The sequence below is a fragment of the Phaenicophaeus curvirostris genome, chromosome Z (assembly GCF_032191515.1).
Source record: "Phaenicophaeus curvirostris isolate KB17595 chromosome Z, BPBGC_Pcur_1.0, whole genome shotgun sequence".
In the NCBI taxonomy this organism is placed as follows: Eukaryota; Metazoa; Chordata; class Aves; order Cuculiformes; family Cuculidae; genus Phaenicophaeus; species Phaenicophaeus curvirostris.
Genome location: NC_091431.1, coordinates 51,325,742 through 51,340,187, shown reverse-complemented (window position 1 = coordinate 51,340,187; position 14,446 = coordinate 51,325,742). Strand labels below are relative to the sequence as shown.

The 14,446-nt window shown below is 35.0% G+C and overlaps 1 protein-coding gene across 2 annotated transcripts in view; it reads left to right on the top strand.

The window, feature by feature from the left end:
* AP3B1 (adaptor related protein complex 3 subunit beta 1) overlaps positions 1–14,446 on the top strand; it is a 161,553-nt gene that overhangs the window by 102,750 nt on the left and 44,357 nt on the right. For both annotated transcript variants that reach the window (XM_069880721.1, XM_069880720.1), the window contains exons 21-22: positions 6,276–6,348; positions 7,154–7,260. In XM_069880721.1, the coding sequence (XP_069736822.1) occupies positions 6,276–6,348; positions 7,154–7,260 (180 nt within the window). The remainder of the gene's footprint in view (positions 1–6,275; positions 6,349–7,153; positions 7,261–14,446) is intronic.

Genomic DNA, 14,446 nt, shown 5'->3' with positions numbered 1-14,446 from the left:
CATAGTCCAAACAGACATTGTTTGTTGCATTGGTTGCAGTTGTAGGAGCTAGTGGACAGATGTGTTTTGAACAGTTAAGAGAGAACATAGTAGCTTTATTAAACTGTTTTGGTATGCATTTCCTTTGGTTGAGGAGGTAAGGCTCTGTATTTCTCTAAATCTGGAACTTAACTGGTACACAGTTTTTTGTTTTGAAACTTCATTGGTCAGCCTGTAAACCTGAACTTTTAATCTATTCCTTTCTTCTGCCAAGTAGAACAAAAGATTGAGACTATAATATTTGTAAAACTGAGGTGTGTTATCCATGGTTGAATCACTGCTTCCTGCCCAAATAACACTCTGGGTAACTCAGCTATGTCAAAGTGTTTTCTAATAGAGAAGTCAAACTGGATCTTAGCAAAAGTGGTAGCACAACAAATGTAGTATAAATCCTCTTAGAATGCTAATTCCTTTGACAGTATATGGGACATGATTAATTCTAACAGTTTGTAGCTTCTCGTATTAGCACAGTACTAGAAAGTAATAGGTAAGCTTACCTGCTTAGTTCTAAGCAACCACTGCAAAACCATATCTAAGCAGTATTGTCTTCTCTCTGCAGCATTTTTCCGTTTTTCTCAGGGTATAAGCACCACTGTTCATACTTTCTTTCACTACGTACATATAAACTGTTCTGGTTCTTTCACAGGGTATGTGAGGACTGCTAGCATAAGAAAGTGTTTTGTATTTTAAAACAGCAGTTGAGAATGTGTGAAGTCAAAAATACTGAATATTATGAGAACCAGAATGTCCACGAAGCTTAGATTTGTTTTGTTGGAGTCAGTTGTCAAGCCCTTGGATTCTGAGAGAATGGAAAGAACATTTCAGTAGTCCTAAAGTCTTACTTGATTAAGTAGCACCTTGAAAGAAATGTGTTAGGAGCAAAGAGTATTTATAAGCAGTTGACAGAAGACTTGATCAGAGTCAAAGGGTAGAACTGAAAAATTGCAGAGCTTTTAAACATCAGAAAAAATGTTAAAACAAATAGCAGTGGCTTTATCTGCATGGCAGCAGGAGAAGCAGTAAGGAGATTGTTGAAAAGGCAGCATAGAGCTCGCTATGAAAAGCTATATGTCTTGTGTTCCTTAAATTCTTTTTCATTGAGAAATTAGCAGGTTTAATGTAAGGGGAACAAGCTAAGTCTGGTGGACTGTAAACAACAATGGTCATACATGCAGGGGGCAGGAGGGAAGTTAATTTGGTGCTCTTGAACATAGAGGACTGTTTCAGTCTACAGTCCTTAAGCCCTGGGACCATGGAGTTAGTTTACAGTTTAAGCCCTGTTGGATTGCCTGTGTTTGTACTTGAGGTGTTGCAGCAGCATAATTGGGTGAGGGGGGGTGGAGGGAAGAATTGCAGGTATTTTGTGTCGAAGGTGATTGTTATGCTGACTAGCTTAATCGATTTTTTGAGATACACCTGTTTTGAGCTCTGTGAGGATAGGTGGAGCTAACTGCTGATAACCTAGATAAGCCCTTCCAAGCTGGAATGAAAAGCAGTTGTTAACAAGCTTTAAAGACCATTATAGATAGTGTCTTCTATAGAGCCCTTGGGTGGAATTGCATTTTACACAACCTACCCCTGTTTATTTTAATTCCAGAAATTTATCTGCTTCCCATCTGATTTCTTTTAAGACCACACAGGAATCAGACAGTTTTGGAAATGCATGTTTTTATTCTGATAGATTTTTGTTAAAAAAGCCATTGCTTATATCATTCTGCTACAGCATGTTCTTAATTTGGTCAGTATGTATGGAGAGATGGTTCATTAGAATTTCTTTTCCTTTTACATGAAACTGAAAAGATTTTCTGAAATATGTATTGTTAGGAGGAATAGTTAGGAGGTTCTATTTTTATAGTGTCTCAATTTGCCACACATTATGAGCTATGTCATGTGGCTGAACTTTTGAGTGATGTTTACCATTCTATATATTTTCGTACCATTACCATGTTCGGCAGACTTTTTATAATAAAAAAGGTTTGATTAACACTCACATGGGAGCTTAATTTCTGCATACACCTATGCATTTACTAGCAATAAAATAGGTTACAAAAACTTTAGATTATTTTTCCTACATATATTATTAATGCTTTTATATTTTTTCTCTTGGAAGAATCATTTTGAAAAAGCTGTTGTTTTCACTGTAATTGTGCTGCAGTGAATGGAAAAGTCACTCTTGTACTGCAGTGTTTTCTATCATTTTGAAATATGGATAGTTTCAAGTGTTCAGATACATATTATACAGTAAGCATAAATACTGTAGAACTAAAATGCAGATTTGAGGATGATGCATGTATGAGTAGGTGTCTCTACAGTGGGATTTTAAAATAAGCTACTATTGACCTCCTTATACAAGTATAATACAGTCACTCAGCTGTTAAAAATCTGATCCACTATTTAAAAAAATATACAAAAACAAATTGTCTATCTTTCTGCCTGATCTCTTTTCAAGTGCTAACACAATGGAAACAGTGGGTGATCTGTCAATGCATTTGGATTGTCAATGATGGTTTTGTATAAATATTGGGAGGATAAGAAATAAAATTCGCACAGCAAAATATGATTTCATCTGCCTTTTCTTTGCAGCTCCATGGCTCATGCTGCGGTGTGAAATTCTCATTTTACACACTTTGCAGGCGGAGCACATGAATTATGCATTGAGCAAGAGAAATCTCCTGCTTCAAGTCCTATATGCATTTACCAGGTTCTATCTCTATTACCAAGATGAATTGCAAATGGAGAAATGTTTGATGGAATATAGCTTAACTTCTTTGTTTAGTATTCTGCATTTCCCTTAGTGGGCTCTCTTGGTAGGAAACTGTTTGGATTGTATTGTAGATTTAGTTTTAAGAAAAAAGATGAAAAATTATATTAGAGAGAAATGCTAGACACGTCAGAGCCTTTTTTATATCTTGATTTGAAATGCAAAGCTTTTTCATTCAACAGAAATATCTATCAGTAGTGTTTGTTGCAGTCATTGGGTATTTATTATTCTTAGAAAGCCAATCAATTTTTTTTTCTTGGAAAAAACAAATGAAAAAATAATTGAGTTTGTAATAGGCAAACTCATGTAAACAGGTTTCTTAGGTATTTTGTACAGAATTGCAGACAATTAATATATATCCACATGTAGAAAGATGCATGCAAATATGAAAGTACTTGTGGTTTTATGTGTTTATGTAGCATGCATACACACACAGACAAGTAGTCTACTATTTACTTAAGTCTGACACACTTGACTGAAGTAGAAAATAAGACGTGATCATACTGTAACATTAGCTTTATCTTGATTTAGTTAGCTTCTGATTTTACATTTCCCAGATGGTAGGTTGGTATGGTGGGATGTCTTTTTTTGTTTGTGGTTTTGTTTGTTTGTTTACAGAAAACTGATATACTTCAGTACAGTAGTCTGACAAAGCGTGCAATGAATATTTCTCTTACTGTACATTACCTTGATGTAACGATTCCGTACTTGTGCCTTATGTTAGGACCATTTTATTTTATCTCCAACTATAAGAAGTAAAGTATCTTCAAGGATTTTTTCCCCAATTTTTAAAGATGAATTACATTAAAGATTCAAAATAATATCTGTGCAGAAATGACTTTTATCTTATAAAATTATATATGAAGCTTTGTGATATGAACTTAGTATCTGTTTTAGGATGTCAATATAAATAACAGAAAAACAAACTGAAGCATACTATTAGTGTTACTTGTGACATAATATGTCCTATCTTTGTTGTCTTCAGTAAACAGACTAACAATAAGAGGATTTTTTGGCTCTGACTCGTAATTTTTTTAACTTCTTGACCTAGCAATGCTGCCAGTGACACAGGTGAAGCATATTGAAAAATCTTATTCTCATCTGTGTGCTATAGCCTCTTAATGTGGGTGAGCCACTTTTTTTAGAATTTAATTGGCTGCATAATAAAAGGAAGTGGAAAAAATCCTATCTCTGTTGGAATAATTAGCAAAGATAGAACTCTTGCTAAACATAACCTTTGAACCTTAATCATAGTTGAAGACAGATCTTGTGGATAAGTGGGAGGAGGGAGTGAAAGAGTTCAGAAATGGAGGGGGTTTTTTAAAATATATTTGTACTTTGCTTAACTATATTTTCTTCTTGTATGTTGAGGTGTCTGACTATAGTTTAGCAAAAAAAGTTGTGATATGTAATTTATTGTAAAATACTGCAGCTAACAGCTAAACCCCTGATTCAGAGCTAAATATTCTCTAAATGGTGCTATAAAAGTACTTGGAATTCATTAAAAGAATTGTCATGACGTCGTTTCTCTGTCACTTCATACACATGAGTAATTCAAGTAGAATCTGTAGCTTATGAACTATACTATTATCCTTATTTCATGGATTTTTTTAAAAAATAGACAAAAGCAGCTTAATGACTTGCCAACAGTCACACTGAAAGAGGAAAATCAGGTTTTACTGTTGTGACCAGAATGAAACTCGAAGAGACTAAGTTCTGCAGCAGTGTTCCTCACTAATTGTGGACAAGGCATATAAGGAATGGAGTAACATTGGCAGTATTTTAAAGATAACTTGTGGAGGAGAGGAGGTGTGTGTTCCAGATAAGTCAGCTGTAGTAGAAAACTCAAATTCCCTGGTGGTAAGGACCATGGAAGTATCTTTATTTAAAAGTAGTGGCTTCTGTCCTCTGTGGACAAGATTCTTTTTCTTCCAGAATGTCTAAAGCACATCTGTAATGATTACATAAGAGAATACTGTCTATTTGAGCCATGGAAGAAAATTAGGAGAAATATTATTTTAGCTTAGGTCAAGCCTGGTAGTCATTAACATCAACAGTTTCAAATAGCAAGTATATAAGCTAGTTTCGTCCATGTTCTTTTGAAGCAGCCATGGAGTTTATCCCAAAACTGGAAAAAAATAGACTCAGCATTATTGTTAGTTTGCAACTGACGGTGAGGCTGACACTAGAAGAAAGGGAATGCACCTTTAGAGAAGAGGGTTCATGTTATTCTGTGGTGGTAGTCAAAGAAAGTGATTCTAGCTACTGAGTTTGTGATCACCAAGCTCCTGTTGAAATTTGTGTTCTGAGTGCCTGAAGAGACTGTGAGAGCTTGCAAGAAATGCTAAAGGAAAAGAGACCCAGATGGGCATAGGGAGTTTTACTGATTTGTTTAGACCAAGAATAATACATGTGTGTGCCTTTGCTTGTCACGTGCTGATGAAGAAGGAATTGGTAAACAAGAAGATTCACAGAAGTGTGGCTTCTGGAAAGACTACGTTTAAATTGCTTGCAATATCTTGGCTAGTGAGCAACATCTTAAGATCTAAAGGTTGTAAACAAGTTACTCTCTGAAAGAATGACAAAGCCTTCTGTCCGCTGACTTGAGCCAAAGAGAACAAAGGCAAAAGTTCCTCAGCCAATCCAGACAAAGAATGCTTAAGAGTGGGTACAAATAGCATGATGACAAATTGATGAGCATCTAGTGGGTAGCGTGCCCAGGTTCTGGCTACATCCAGAGATCAATCCTTTTTACTTAACTACCCTACTACACCTGTTTACTAAACTACTCCATATTTAGCTGTAACACACTAAATTTCATCCTGAATCAACTGTTTAGATGAGTTCTGTGGGTATTACAACTTTTTATTTTGCTATATTGAAAGAAATTTTATAGAAATGTTCTGTTTGCCAAGTAACTGAGGTCACTCTATTGTTTCTCTACTGTTTACTTAAAATATTGCTAATCCTTATTATTAGAGCTTAAGGTTTAAAATTGAAACTTTTTTGTGGTAAAAATTAGCTTTTTCTTATCTGCCCAGCAGTTAAGCGAAATCCCAGTAGATGATGGGACAGGATTCTGTACTCCTAGAAAGTGCAAATAACACCACTTTCTTATTGAATGGATTTTGATTTTCATGTGGAAACAGAAATATTACTTCCAACTCTTTTGTCTTCAAAAAAACAAAGCTTCTATCTCTATTTTAATGGTCTGATCTGTCACCCAAAGTTTTCTTTGAGTAGCAGCTATTATCAGTATTAAACAAAAACACAGGCTTCACATGTGGAGTTTAGATTCAGCTTAACTACAAAGAAATCTTTCTCATTAGTTCTTGTGAATTCTCTGAATTCTAAGCTGTAAAAATGGATACATTTTTCTTTTACAAGAGAGAAAATATACTTTGCCTTATAAAAGTATTAAAGACTTTTCTTCTGTTGGTATAGTAATTGATAAATTATTCATGTATTTTGACAGAAAGAAGAAAAAACAGTACAAGATAAAATAGCTCCAAAGAAGCAAGACGTGTTCCTCTTAGATCTAGATGATTGTAAGTATGTTGACTAAAGCTTCACTTTTCCATGACATAAATTCAATTCACTTAATTCAATGAATTTTAAATGTCTGGAACATTGATTTTGTTCGTTTATTATACCAAATTCCTGACAAAAGAAAAATTACTTAGACTGCCAACTTATTTTGAACCATAATTGTTACAATACGTGATTTTATTTGTTTTACAATTGAGAAATAGTTTCAAAATTTAGAAGGTATTGGTATGTAAAGTAGTTATTTTGAGAATTCTTGTGTGTTTGGACTTTTTTCCCTTAAAGTGGGTTTATTTTCTCAGTTGCTAATGGATGTTACTTGCACAACAGCTGTGCAGCCTACACTATAAAATGATGCGAAAAATCGCAGTTTCAAGAAGAGATTAAAATGCAATCTTGGAGGGTAGAGTAGAGCTGATGTTGGGTTTGAGCTGTGCTTTTTAGTGCCATTCTTCAAGTTTACTTCTATAGGTATATGTATTTTGCACATAAATTATAAATGAAAATGATGTGGTTAGTATGGATCAGACTGAAGTGTAAAAGAGAGGAAAAATGGGAAAGGAGGACAAAATATTTTTACTGCAAACGACATAGTCCATATGTATCAGTTTTATTTACATTTTCATTGTGTATTTTGAGTATTGAGGCTATGTTTGAAAGAAAAGATCTACTGTAAAGAAATATATACAAGAATAAAATAAGTAGATGAACTAAAAATGTTTTATACTTAATGAAAATAGCTCACTGCCCTTCTCAGTATTTTAAAACTTTTTAAAGTTAAGTATCAATTACCTTTTTTACTCCTAGTCTGTCCTGTGACAACACCTGTGGCAGTTCCTACATCAGCTGTTTTATCAGCAAGTTTAACAGCAGACCTAGAGGGATTAAGTCTGTCGAGTTCACCAGTCATTGATGTAAGTAGCCTTTAAAATTTGGGGTGAATGGATGGTGGTGTGCATCATAAGCATTTCATGTATTTTTGAGACGGCCATTCAAGTGATTTTTTAAAAGTACTTTCACTTATAATGGTCTTGTGTGAAATTCTAGTATACAAAAAGCCTGGCACCTTTTTTTGATCTGTAATAATTACATTCCAAAATGCAGAGAAAAATATGAATATTGCATGTCTGAGAAGTATTTTTAACCTTCTCTTTCAATCTGTATTTTCTCTGCCTCAGGGAAACTTTAATTCACAAATTAAGTGTCCGAACTATACAAATCTTTAAAGTCATCTGGTTGATACACTATCAAAATAAAACTACAAGAGAATTCATATGCCTGTTAATCCTCAGCCTGATTGTTTACCATACATGCCTCCAATTATGACATTTTGCTTCCTGGAAGTAATTTTTCATGAGTACAAGAAGCATTGCCCCTGGGTGAAAATAAAAAGGGTATAGATTTACAATCAGTGGTGTATCAGTATGTGTCATGATTCATTCTGCTAGTGCTTTCTGCTTTGTAGCACTTTCCATTAGGGAATCTCAAAACTATAGGTATAATTAAGGTTAGCAAAGTCATGGAGGTAGAGGGCATTCCTTTGTTGGGGGAAAGGATAGTAGCTGGTCTTGTTCTTTTTTGGTTGTTTTTTTAAGTCATTTTGTGTGTTTAAATTACAATTTAATAAGGAAATGCGGCAGTACCGTATAAGTTATTTATTCCTGTGAAAGTGAATGGGAGCGATGAGAAAACATACTAGAGGCACAGGCATTTTTTAGCCCACCCTTGCTTCTTATGTGGCTGGAATATAGAACCTGCACTGCAACTTTAATAATTACTGGTGAAGTACTTTGTGCTGGCTTTGGAAGCAATAAGTTTGCAAAATCAGATACTTCTTATATAATGAAACTGCATGTATTATTTGACTCAAGAAAAAAAAGGTCTTAACTGATAATAATGAAAGATCTTAGCTTCATGTTTGTAGGCTATATAAATCTTGGTTTTGGAAAGGTAGAGTTTCAGATGATGTGTTGGATATTAGCCTTATCTAAGAAAATTGTGATGCAATTTACATTTCATGCAGAGCAGTAACAGTCTGTGCACATGCAGTCACTTTACCTGATGTGTAGTTGTTGACGTGTCACACAGTCTGAAAATGCCAGAAATTCTCTTCCATGTTCTTCTGCAGTGCAGAATACAGTGTTGGGTGGCAGCTACACAGTTGTAGTTTAACTGTGGTGTTATTCCTGTGACTGCAATCCAACAGTTTCTTCTTTACCATCCTTTATTGCTTTGGCAGCTCAAAACACAGGCAATCATCTGTTTTCCTGTCTGGGATAGCTTCAGAATAGCACTAGTGTCTTTGCTTCAGATTATCATCTTTAAGAGTAAGTTAAAGACAGCAATCAGTAATGTTGGATGCTTGAGAACACCCACTGTTTGCCAGTGTGTTTAGTCCTTTCATTGTCTGAAGTGTATGAACACGTATTCCACTCCTACATTCATGCTTGGTTTCCTCATGATTGCCACTATCTGTTTACTGTATTGCTTCTCCCCATTCTTCAGAAGGTAGCTGCAATGAAATAACATTGGATAGAAAGAGCTGGAAGGTGTAGGCTGAACAGCAGAAGTTCTGCATGAGAGGTTAATTCTGCAAAATGCCTCTTTCTTGGTACTGCCAAGTTCCTGGTAAAATATGTAACCAGCAATGAAGCTGGAATTTTCCTTATAATCCCTCATCTAGAAGCATCCAAAATCACAAAAAGCTAATTATTGCTGCCTTGGATAGTGGTTGCCTGTTTGGGGTTCTATTCTTTTCAGATCTAAGCTAAACTTGCATTGCTGTTTATAATAATTGCAGATGAGGTCCTTTGCTGAATTATGTGCACTAGGAAACAGTGAAAGTTAAACACTAAGGCTAAAAACTGTTCTTTCAAATTATATCCGTGTGTTGTAAAAATTCTTGTGTGCAAATAGTTAAAGAACTATCATCACACGTTGTTCAGCACCATCAGGTAATTTTCTAAATTTAATATGAAAATATTAAAACAGCTTTAGGACTTTGTGTGGGAATGTCTCTCTTAAAATAGTGTTTTGAATTTAATCTGATAACTAGTTCTAAAAATAAGGAGGATAGTTGTCATATTTCAGGAAACTTTTTCTTTGTTCAATAGGAGAGAAAATGAATTTAACTGTAGGGCACATGCCAAACTAACAATGAGAAATTAATTTATTACTAGTCAATGGAGAGCATGGAGTAAAAATAGGTAAGTATAGTATATGACCCTAATATCAAAGAAATGTAGCAGCCACTTATCTTGGAATATGTCAGGCAGTCTATTATTCAAATCATTCTGTGCTGTAATTGGGTACAGCTTTTAGAAAACTTACAAGTCCAAATTCACAGCTACTGAACATTATAGAAAGCATAAATACAAGAATGGTTTTATAGTAATGGTATTGGGTCTCTTTAAACCTACAAAACCAAAATATCCTTGAATAGAAACTACAGTGCAAAACCTGATGCTTTGTCCTGTGGCTCATTTGGTTTTATGATTCATGTTTACATATAGCACATTTCCACCTCATATAAACGCACACATGCACATTGTAGTTGTTTCAGGAAAAACAGAATTCTTTGGTAATTTATGGATAACTTTTCTTCCTACTGGATGCAAAACATTCTAAATCTTTGTGCATGCTTCTGCCCTAGTACATGTAGTCCAGGTGGCTTCCACTTGAACCAGGTAACTGAGGTCACCAGAGGCTGCTATGCGGCTCTTTGGGGTGTGCATGCCAGATAAGTCAGACATACGTGCTTGGGAAACTCCACATTTGGAGTCAATTCAGTTTTAGATGGATACGTTTGCAGGCTTGAAAGGTGTGGTGTCAATGAAAAATGGGAGGCAAGAGAAAGCTGCAAACTGTCCATGTAAAGCAGTTACCTGAAAACACTGGAAATATGCGTTGTCCCCTAAGGGGAGGTTATAAAGTGAGAGAAGAGGGAACTGAAAGCAAAACTCATGAATGACGTCAGGACAAGGAGTGTTATAAACTGCTGCAGGAAATAATATTTTGAGCAGGGTGGGTGATGGGAGGAAGAGGGGAGCTATGGTATTGGAGAGAACCTGGAGAGGGAAGTGATCATCTGTTCCTGTATATCACACAGCCGATGAAGAAAAAAGCTACCACCTGTTCTTCTCTCATTAGGTTTTTAGGTGGTAAAAATATACAAGCAACTGCTCTCCTAAATGTGTAGGACTGCATATGATAATAAACTGGTAAAAATGACACATATTTCTAAAAATAAAACTAGTGAGGAGGAAATAACTGCTCTGGTAGCATGAAATTTGTTATGATTCAGAACAGCGATAGTGCAAGGGAAAACTGACAGCTGATTATGAGCTCTGGTAGTGGCAGCAGGTGGATGGGGCAGAAAGTGTGTAGAAATGTGAAGTGAGTTGAGTAGTACTGGAGGGAAGAGTTTTGCCCCCTGCCCCACACAGGGGATAATTTGGGGAAAAAAGTAAAGGGTGAGTAAGGAAGGTTGATGACAAAAGCACGTAGCCAAAGATGGGAAAGTGGTGAGGAGGTGCTTATAAAAATATTTGATGCAACAAATAAATGTTGCCATTAATTATTATACATATGGATTTATGGTATATCTGTAGAAGTTTTACTTACTAAGGTTTTGTTTGGCATGTTCAGTGTATTCTCTTGATAGTAGTTATTACCAATGATATGTTTTTGTTGTCTCCTGCTTCTCAGAGTTCCACAGAAATTGTTGAGGAGGGAAGGAGTAAATCATCTTGTTCTGTCTAATGTCTTCAACAAAACTCTTGACTGAGATCCACTTTGAGAACTTCTTTAGAGTGGTGATGCATAGAGCAGAAATAATAGCTTTTGACAAAAGTCAAGGTCGAGCTGCAGACCTGTCAAGCTGGTTGATAAATACATTTAATTTCAAATTGAGCACACTTACAGAATTCCTTGAGAAACAGTAAACATGAACTGCCTTGGTATTAAACTAGAGATATTTTCAGAACAAGAAGACACCTTAAATGATATTTTAATTTCTAAGTTATTGAGGTAGTCTTTACAGGGGAAAACTTTCTTATCATTTACGTTGCTTTGTCCCTTTAGGCTGTTTCTGATTACACTGTACCAAGTGTTAAGACTGATTCTGAAGTATATTCTTTTCCTATATGAAGGATCTCTTCTTAGAATTACCAGGAACACAAGGATTGTGATAATGGTTTGTATCATGGCTCTAGTCTGGTATGTAGCTTACAGGAAAGGTTAGCATGAGGTCCTTAAGAATTTGCAAAATCCTACAGTAGAGAAATGCACAGTAGTTCTTTCAAACAGTTAGTGCTGTGCACTCAACTTTGTGACTTTCATTTTTTTCAGAGTTTTGTTAGCAATAGTCATTCTAAAACTAGATATATTTATCATTTGTGTAAATTGTGGTCTGAGTTCTTACCTCAGAAATGGCTGTACCAGAGGAAACTTTAACTTGTTAATGTCATGAAAGAGACATAGTTCAGTCATGTGTGATAGCAGCAGACTGTGTGGTATGGTACCACTACATTCTTCCTGCTCTTCTGTCCTGTATTCTCAGAGAGATTTTGATCAACCAGCATTGGTTTTTTTTAATAACTAGTTTTATATTTCTGTAACTCTATCCAGTCCCTGTTAGAATGTGTCTACATTTTTTTACATAGACAAAATCTGTTTCTTTTAAATCAGTTTTCAATGTTAGTCACATTTTCTCTTCCATCTGATGTTTTTGTGGTTTTGTGTTAGGATAATACAGGCTTATAGCGTCCTTGATACAATTTTTTTTTTATTTGCCCTCTTGTTTTTCAGCTTCCTGTAAGAAAAGTCTTACCCTTTTGGTGCTTCATCACAGGAGAGCTCTTTCCTGTGCATTAAATGGTTTCATTATGTTTCTTCTAAAGCCCACCTTTTTACATAAAGGTTGAACTTGGGAGTTAGAGGGGGAGGTGTGTCACACGATAGTCTACAAGATAGGCCCTGTGTGTGCTTATGACTTTGCACTATTCAACACATTTGCACATTGAAGACAGATATTTTTGCAGTTCTGCATAGTTTTCTCACCAGCTTCTTTTCTAAGGATGGTGCTTTTCCTATGTGGAACAGTTTAAAGTATCTGTGTTGTCTCCATTTTCCCTTACTCTCCGCTCAACAAGATTTGTATCTAACATAAGGCTTAATTAAAAGCACTTTTTACAAATATCATATGTTAGTAGGGTACCTGGGAAAGTTTTTACCTATAAAGCAAGTGAAGAGATGTAGTCTTAAATTTAAGATTTAAAAAAGCAGCTTTCTCATAGTGCCACCCAAAATTCAGCTGTACAGCTGATTAGGACTGACTGGTGCTTGTGGGAAGGCGCTGTGGTCCAGTGGATACAGAACTGGGTGTTACATATGGAAAATGAGTTCTATTTTTGGCGTACTACTGAGTGATCTGGAGGGAGTAACTTAATCTCTTAGTTTTCCATCTGAAAAATGAGGATAATGATGCTTACTCACCTTGGGAAAGCACTTGGAGATGTGCAAATGAATGTTGCTGTTCATCAGCAGATATTAACCATTGACAAGACAGAAGAAGAAATGAAACAAAGACCTCCTGCATATTTGCACTTTCTGTTTATATAGATTTGCTGTATAAGAAGGCATTCTTAAATTGGTAATGTAGTATGTGTGTTATGTCAAATCTTTGAAAGTTATGTGCTTTCAGAAATTTATTCCTCATGCTTTTCTAAATGATGGCTTGAAAAAAAAACCTGCTATGACACTGTGTTTTAAAATGTCATTTTGCCTTTACTCTTTAATTAGAAATCCATTTATTAATATATGTGGTGTTTATTAGTGTTCAAGCCTTAAAAATACACATCTTATGTTTATTAAATGCATTAATATTTAGCAAGCACTGCACTTAAATAAGTTGAAGGCTCTCAATTCTTTCTTTTAAATAAATCAGAGAGTTTAATTTGAAAGTACAAACATGATCTTGTTTCTGATACAAGACATTGGCCCAAACAATCGTATGACCAGTCTGAGAGGTATATTGTATTGTTACTGTCTATAATATCATTTATTTAGTTGATTACTGTGTGGTTTTGTACTAGATATTCTCAAAACTGGGTCTTTTTATGCTTTTATGTGCAACACGTGCATCATATTAATTATATATGTATTATGAATCATATGGTGTATAATTATCTCAATATAATATATACTTAGTTAGCAACTTGTATATTAGTTAAAGTGTAATAGTAACCAGGTCTTTGATTATCAGTAATGTTCCTGATGCAAACCTAGCTGGTTGTTTTGTTATCTTGGAGTGAAAAAGATTAAACCAGTATTAAAATATTGTATTTTAGAAATAAAAATGCAAAAATTGCAAAGCAAATTGCAATTATAATATTAAAATCCTATTTGTAAAATAGAGCCTAAATTGGGGGAGACGCTTATTGCAAAATAGAAACTCCTTTAGATAAGTTACTGTGAGGAGACTTATGATCTTTCTTTGGCTTCCATTAAAAGTAAGTACTGCCCTATAAACTAATAAAACATTTTGAGAATTAAATGCTTAGATCCATGAGAGAATTTAAAGTAGTGCTTCTTTTTCTTCCCAACATGAAAAATACATTTATCATAATCCTTGAAATAGGACTACTGTAAACAGACTGATACTGGGTTTTTAGAAGCAAGGATATGTAATGCATAACGATGATGATTCCATATGTTGTTCTTTAAATATGCACTGTGGTAATGTATGTAAACCAAAGCATGTCTGTATATGTGTTTTGCTATGTAATGCAGACAGAAGAGAGAGGTAACCTAAGCTGTATTGTTTTTTTATTTTGTCAATAAAGCCTAGCTCTTAAAAATTTCAATCACATCTTTCTAAGGTAACATTTACCTCCTCACATCTTTAGCATCTATCAGACATGACATGGGACATATTCATTGACCCTAAAAATTTTCATCAGTCTCATGCACTGGAAGGGGGCAGCCCCAGCCAGACAAGAGGCTCATTTCAATTTTAACGGCTGTAATTAGAGGTTAATTCACTGAGTCAGGATTAACGAGGAAAGTACAAATGATAGGCAAGCAGCTGCCTTTATAATA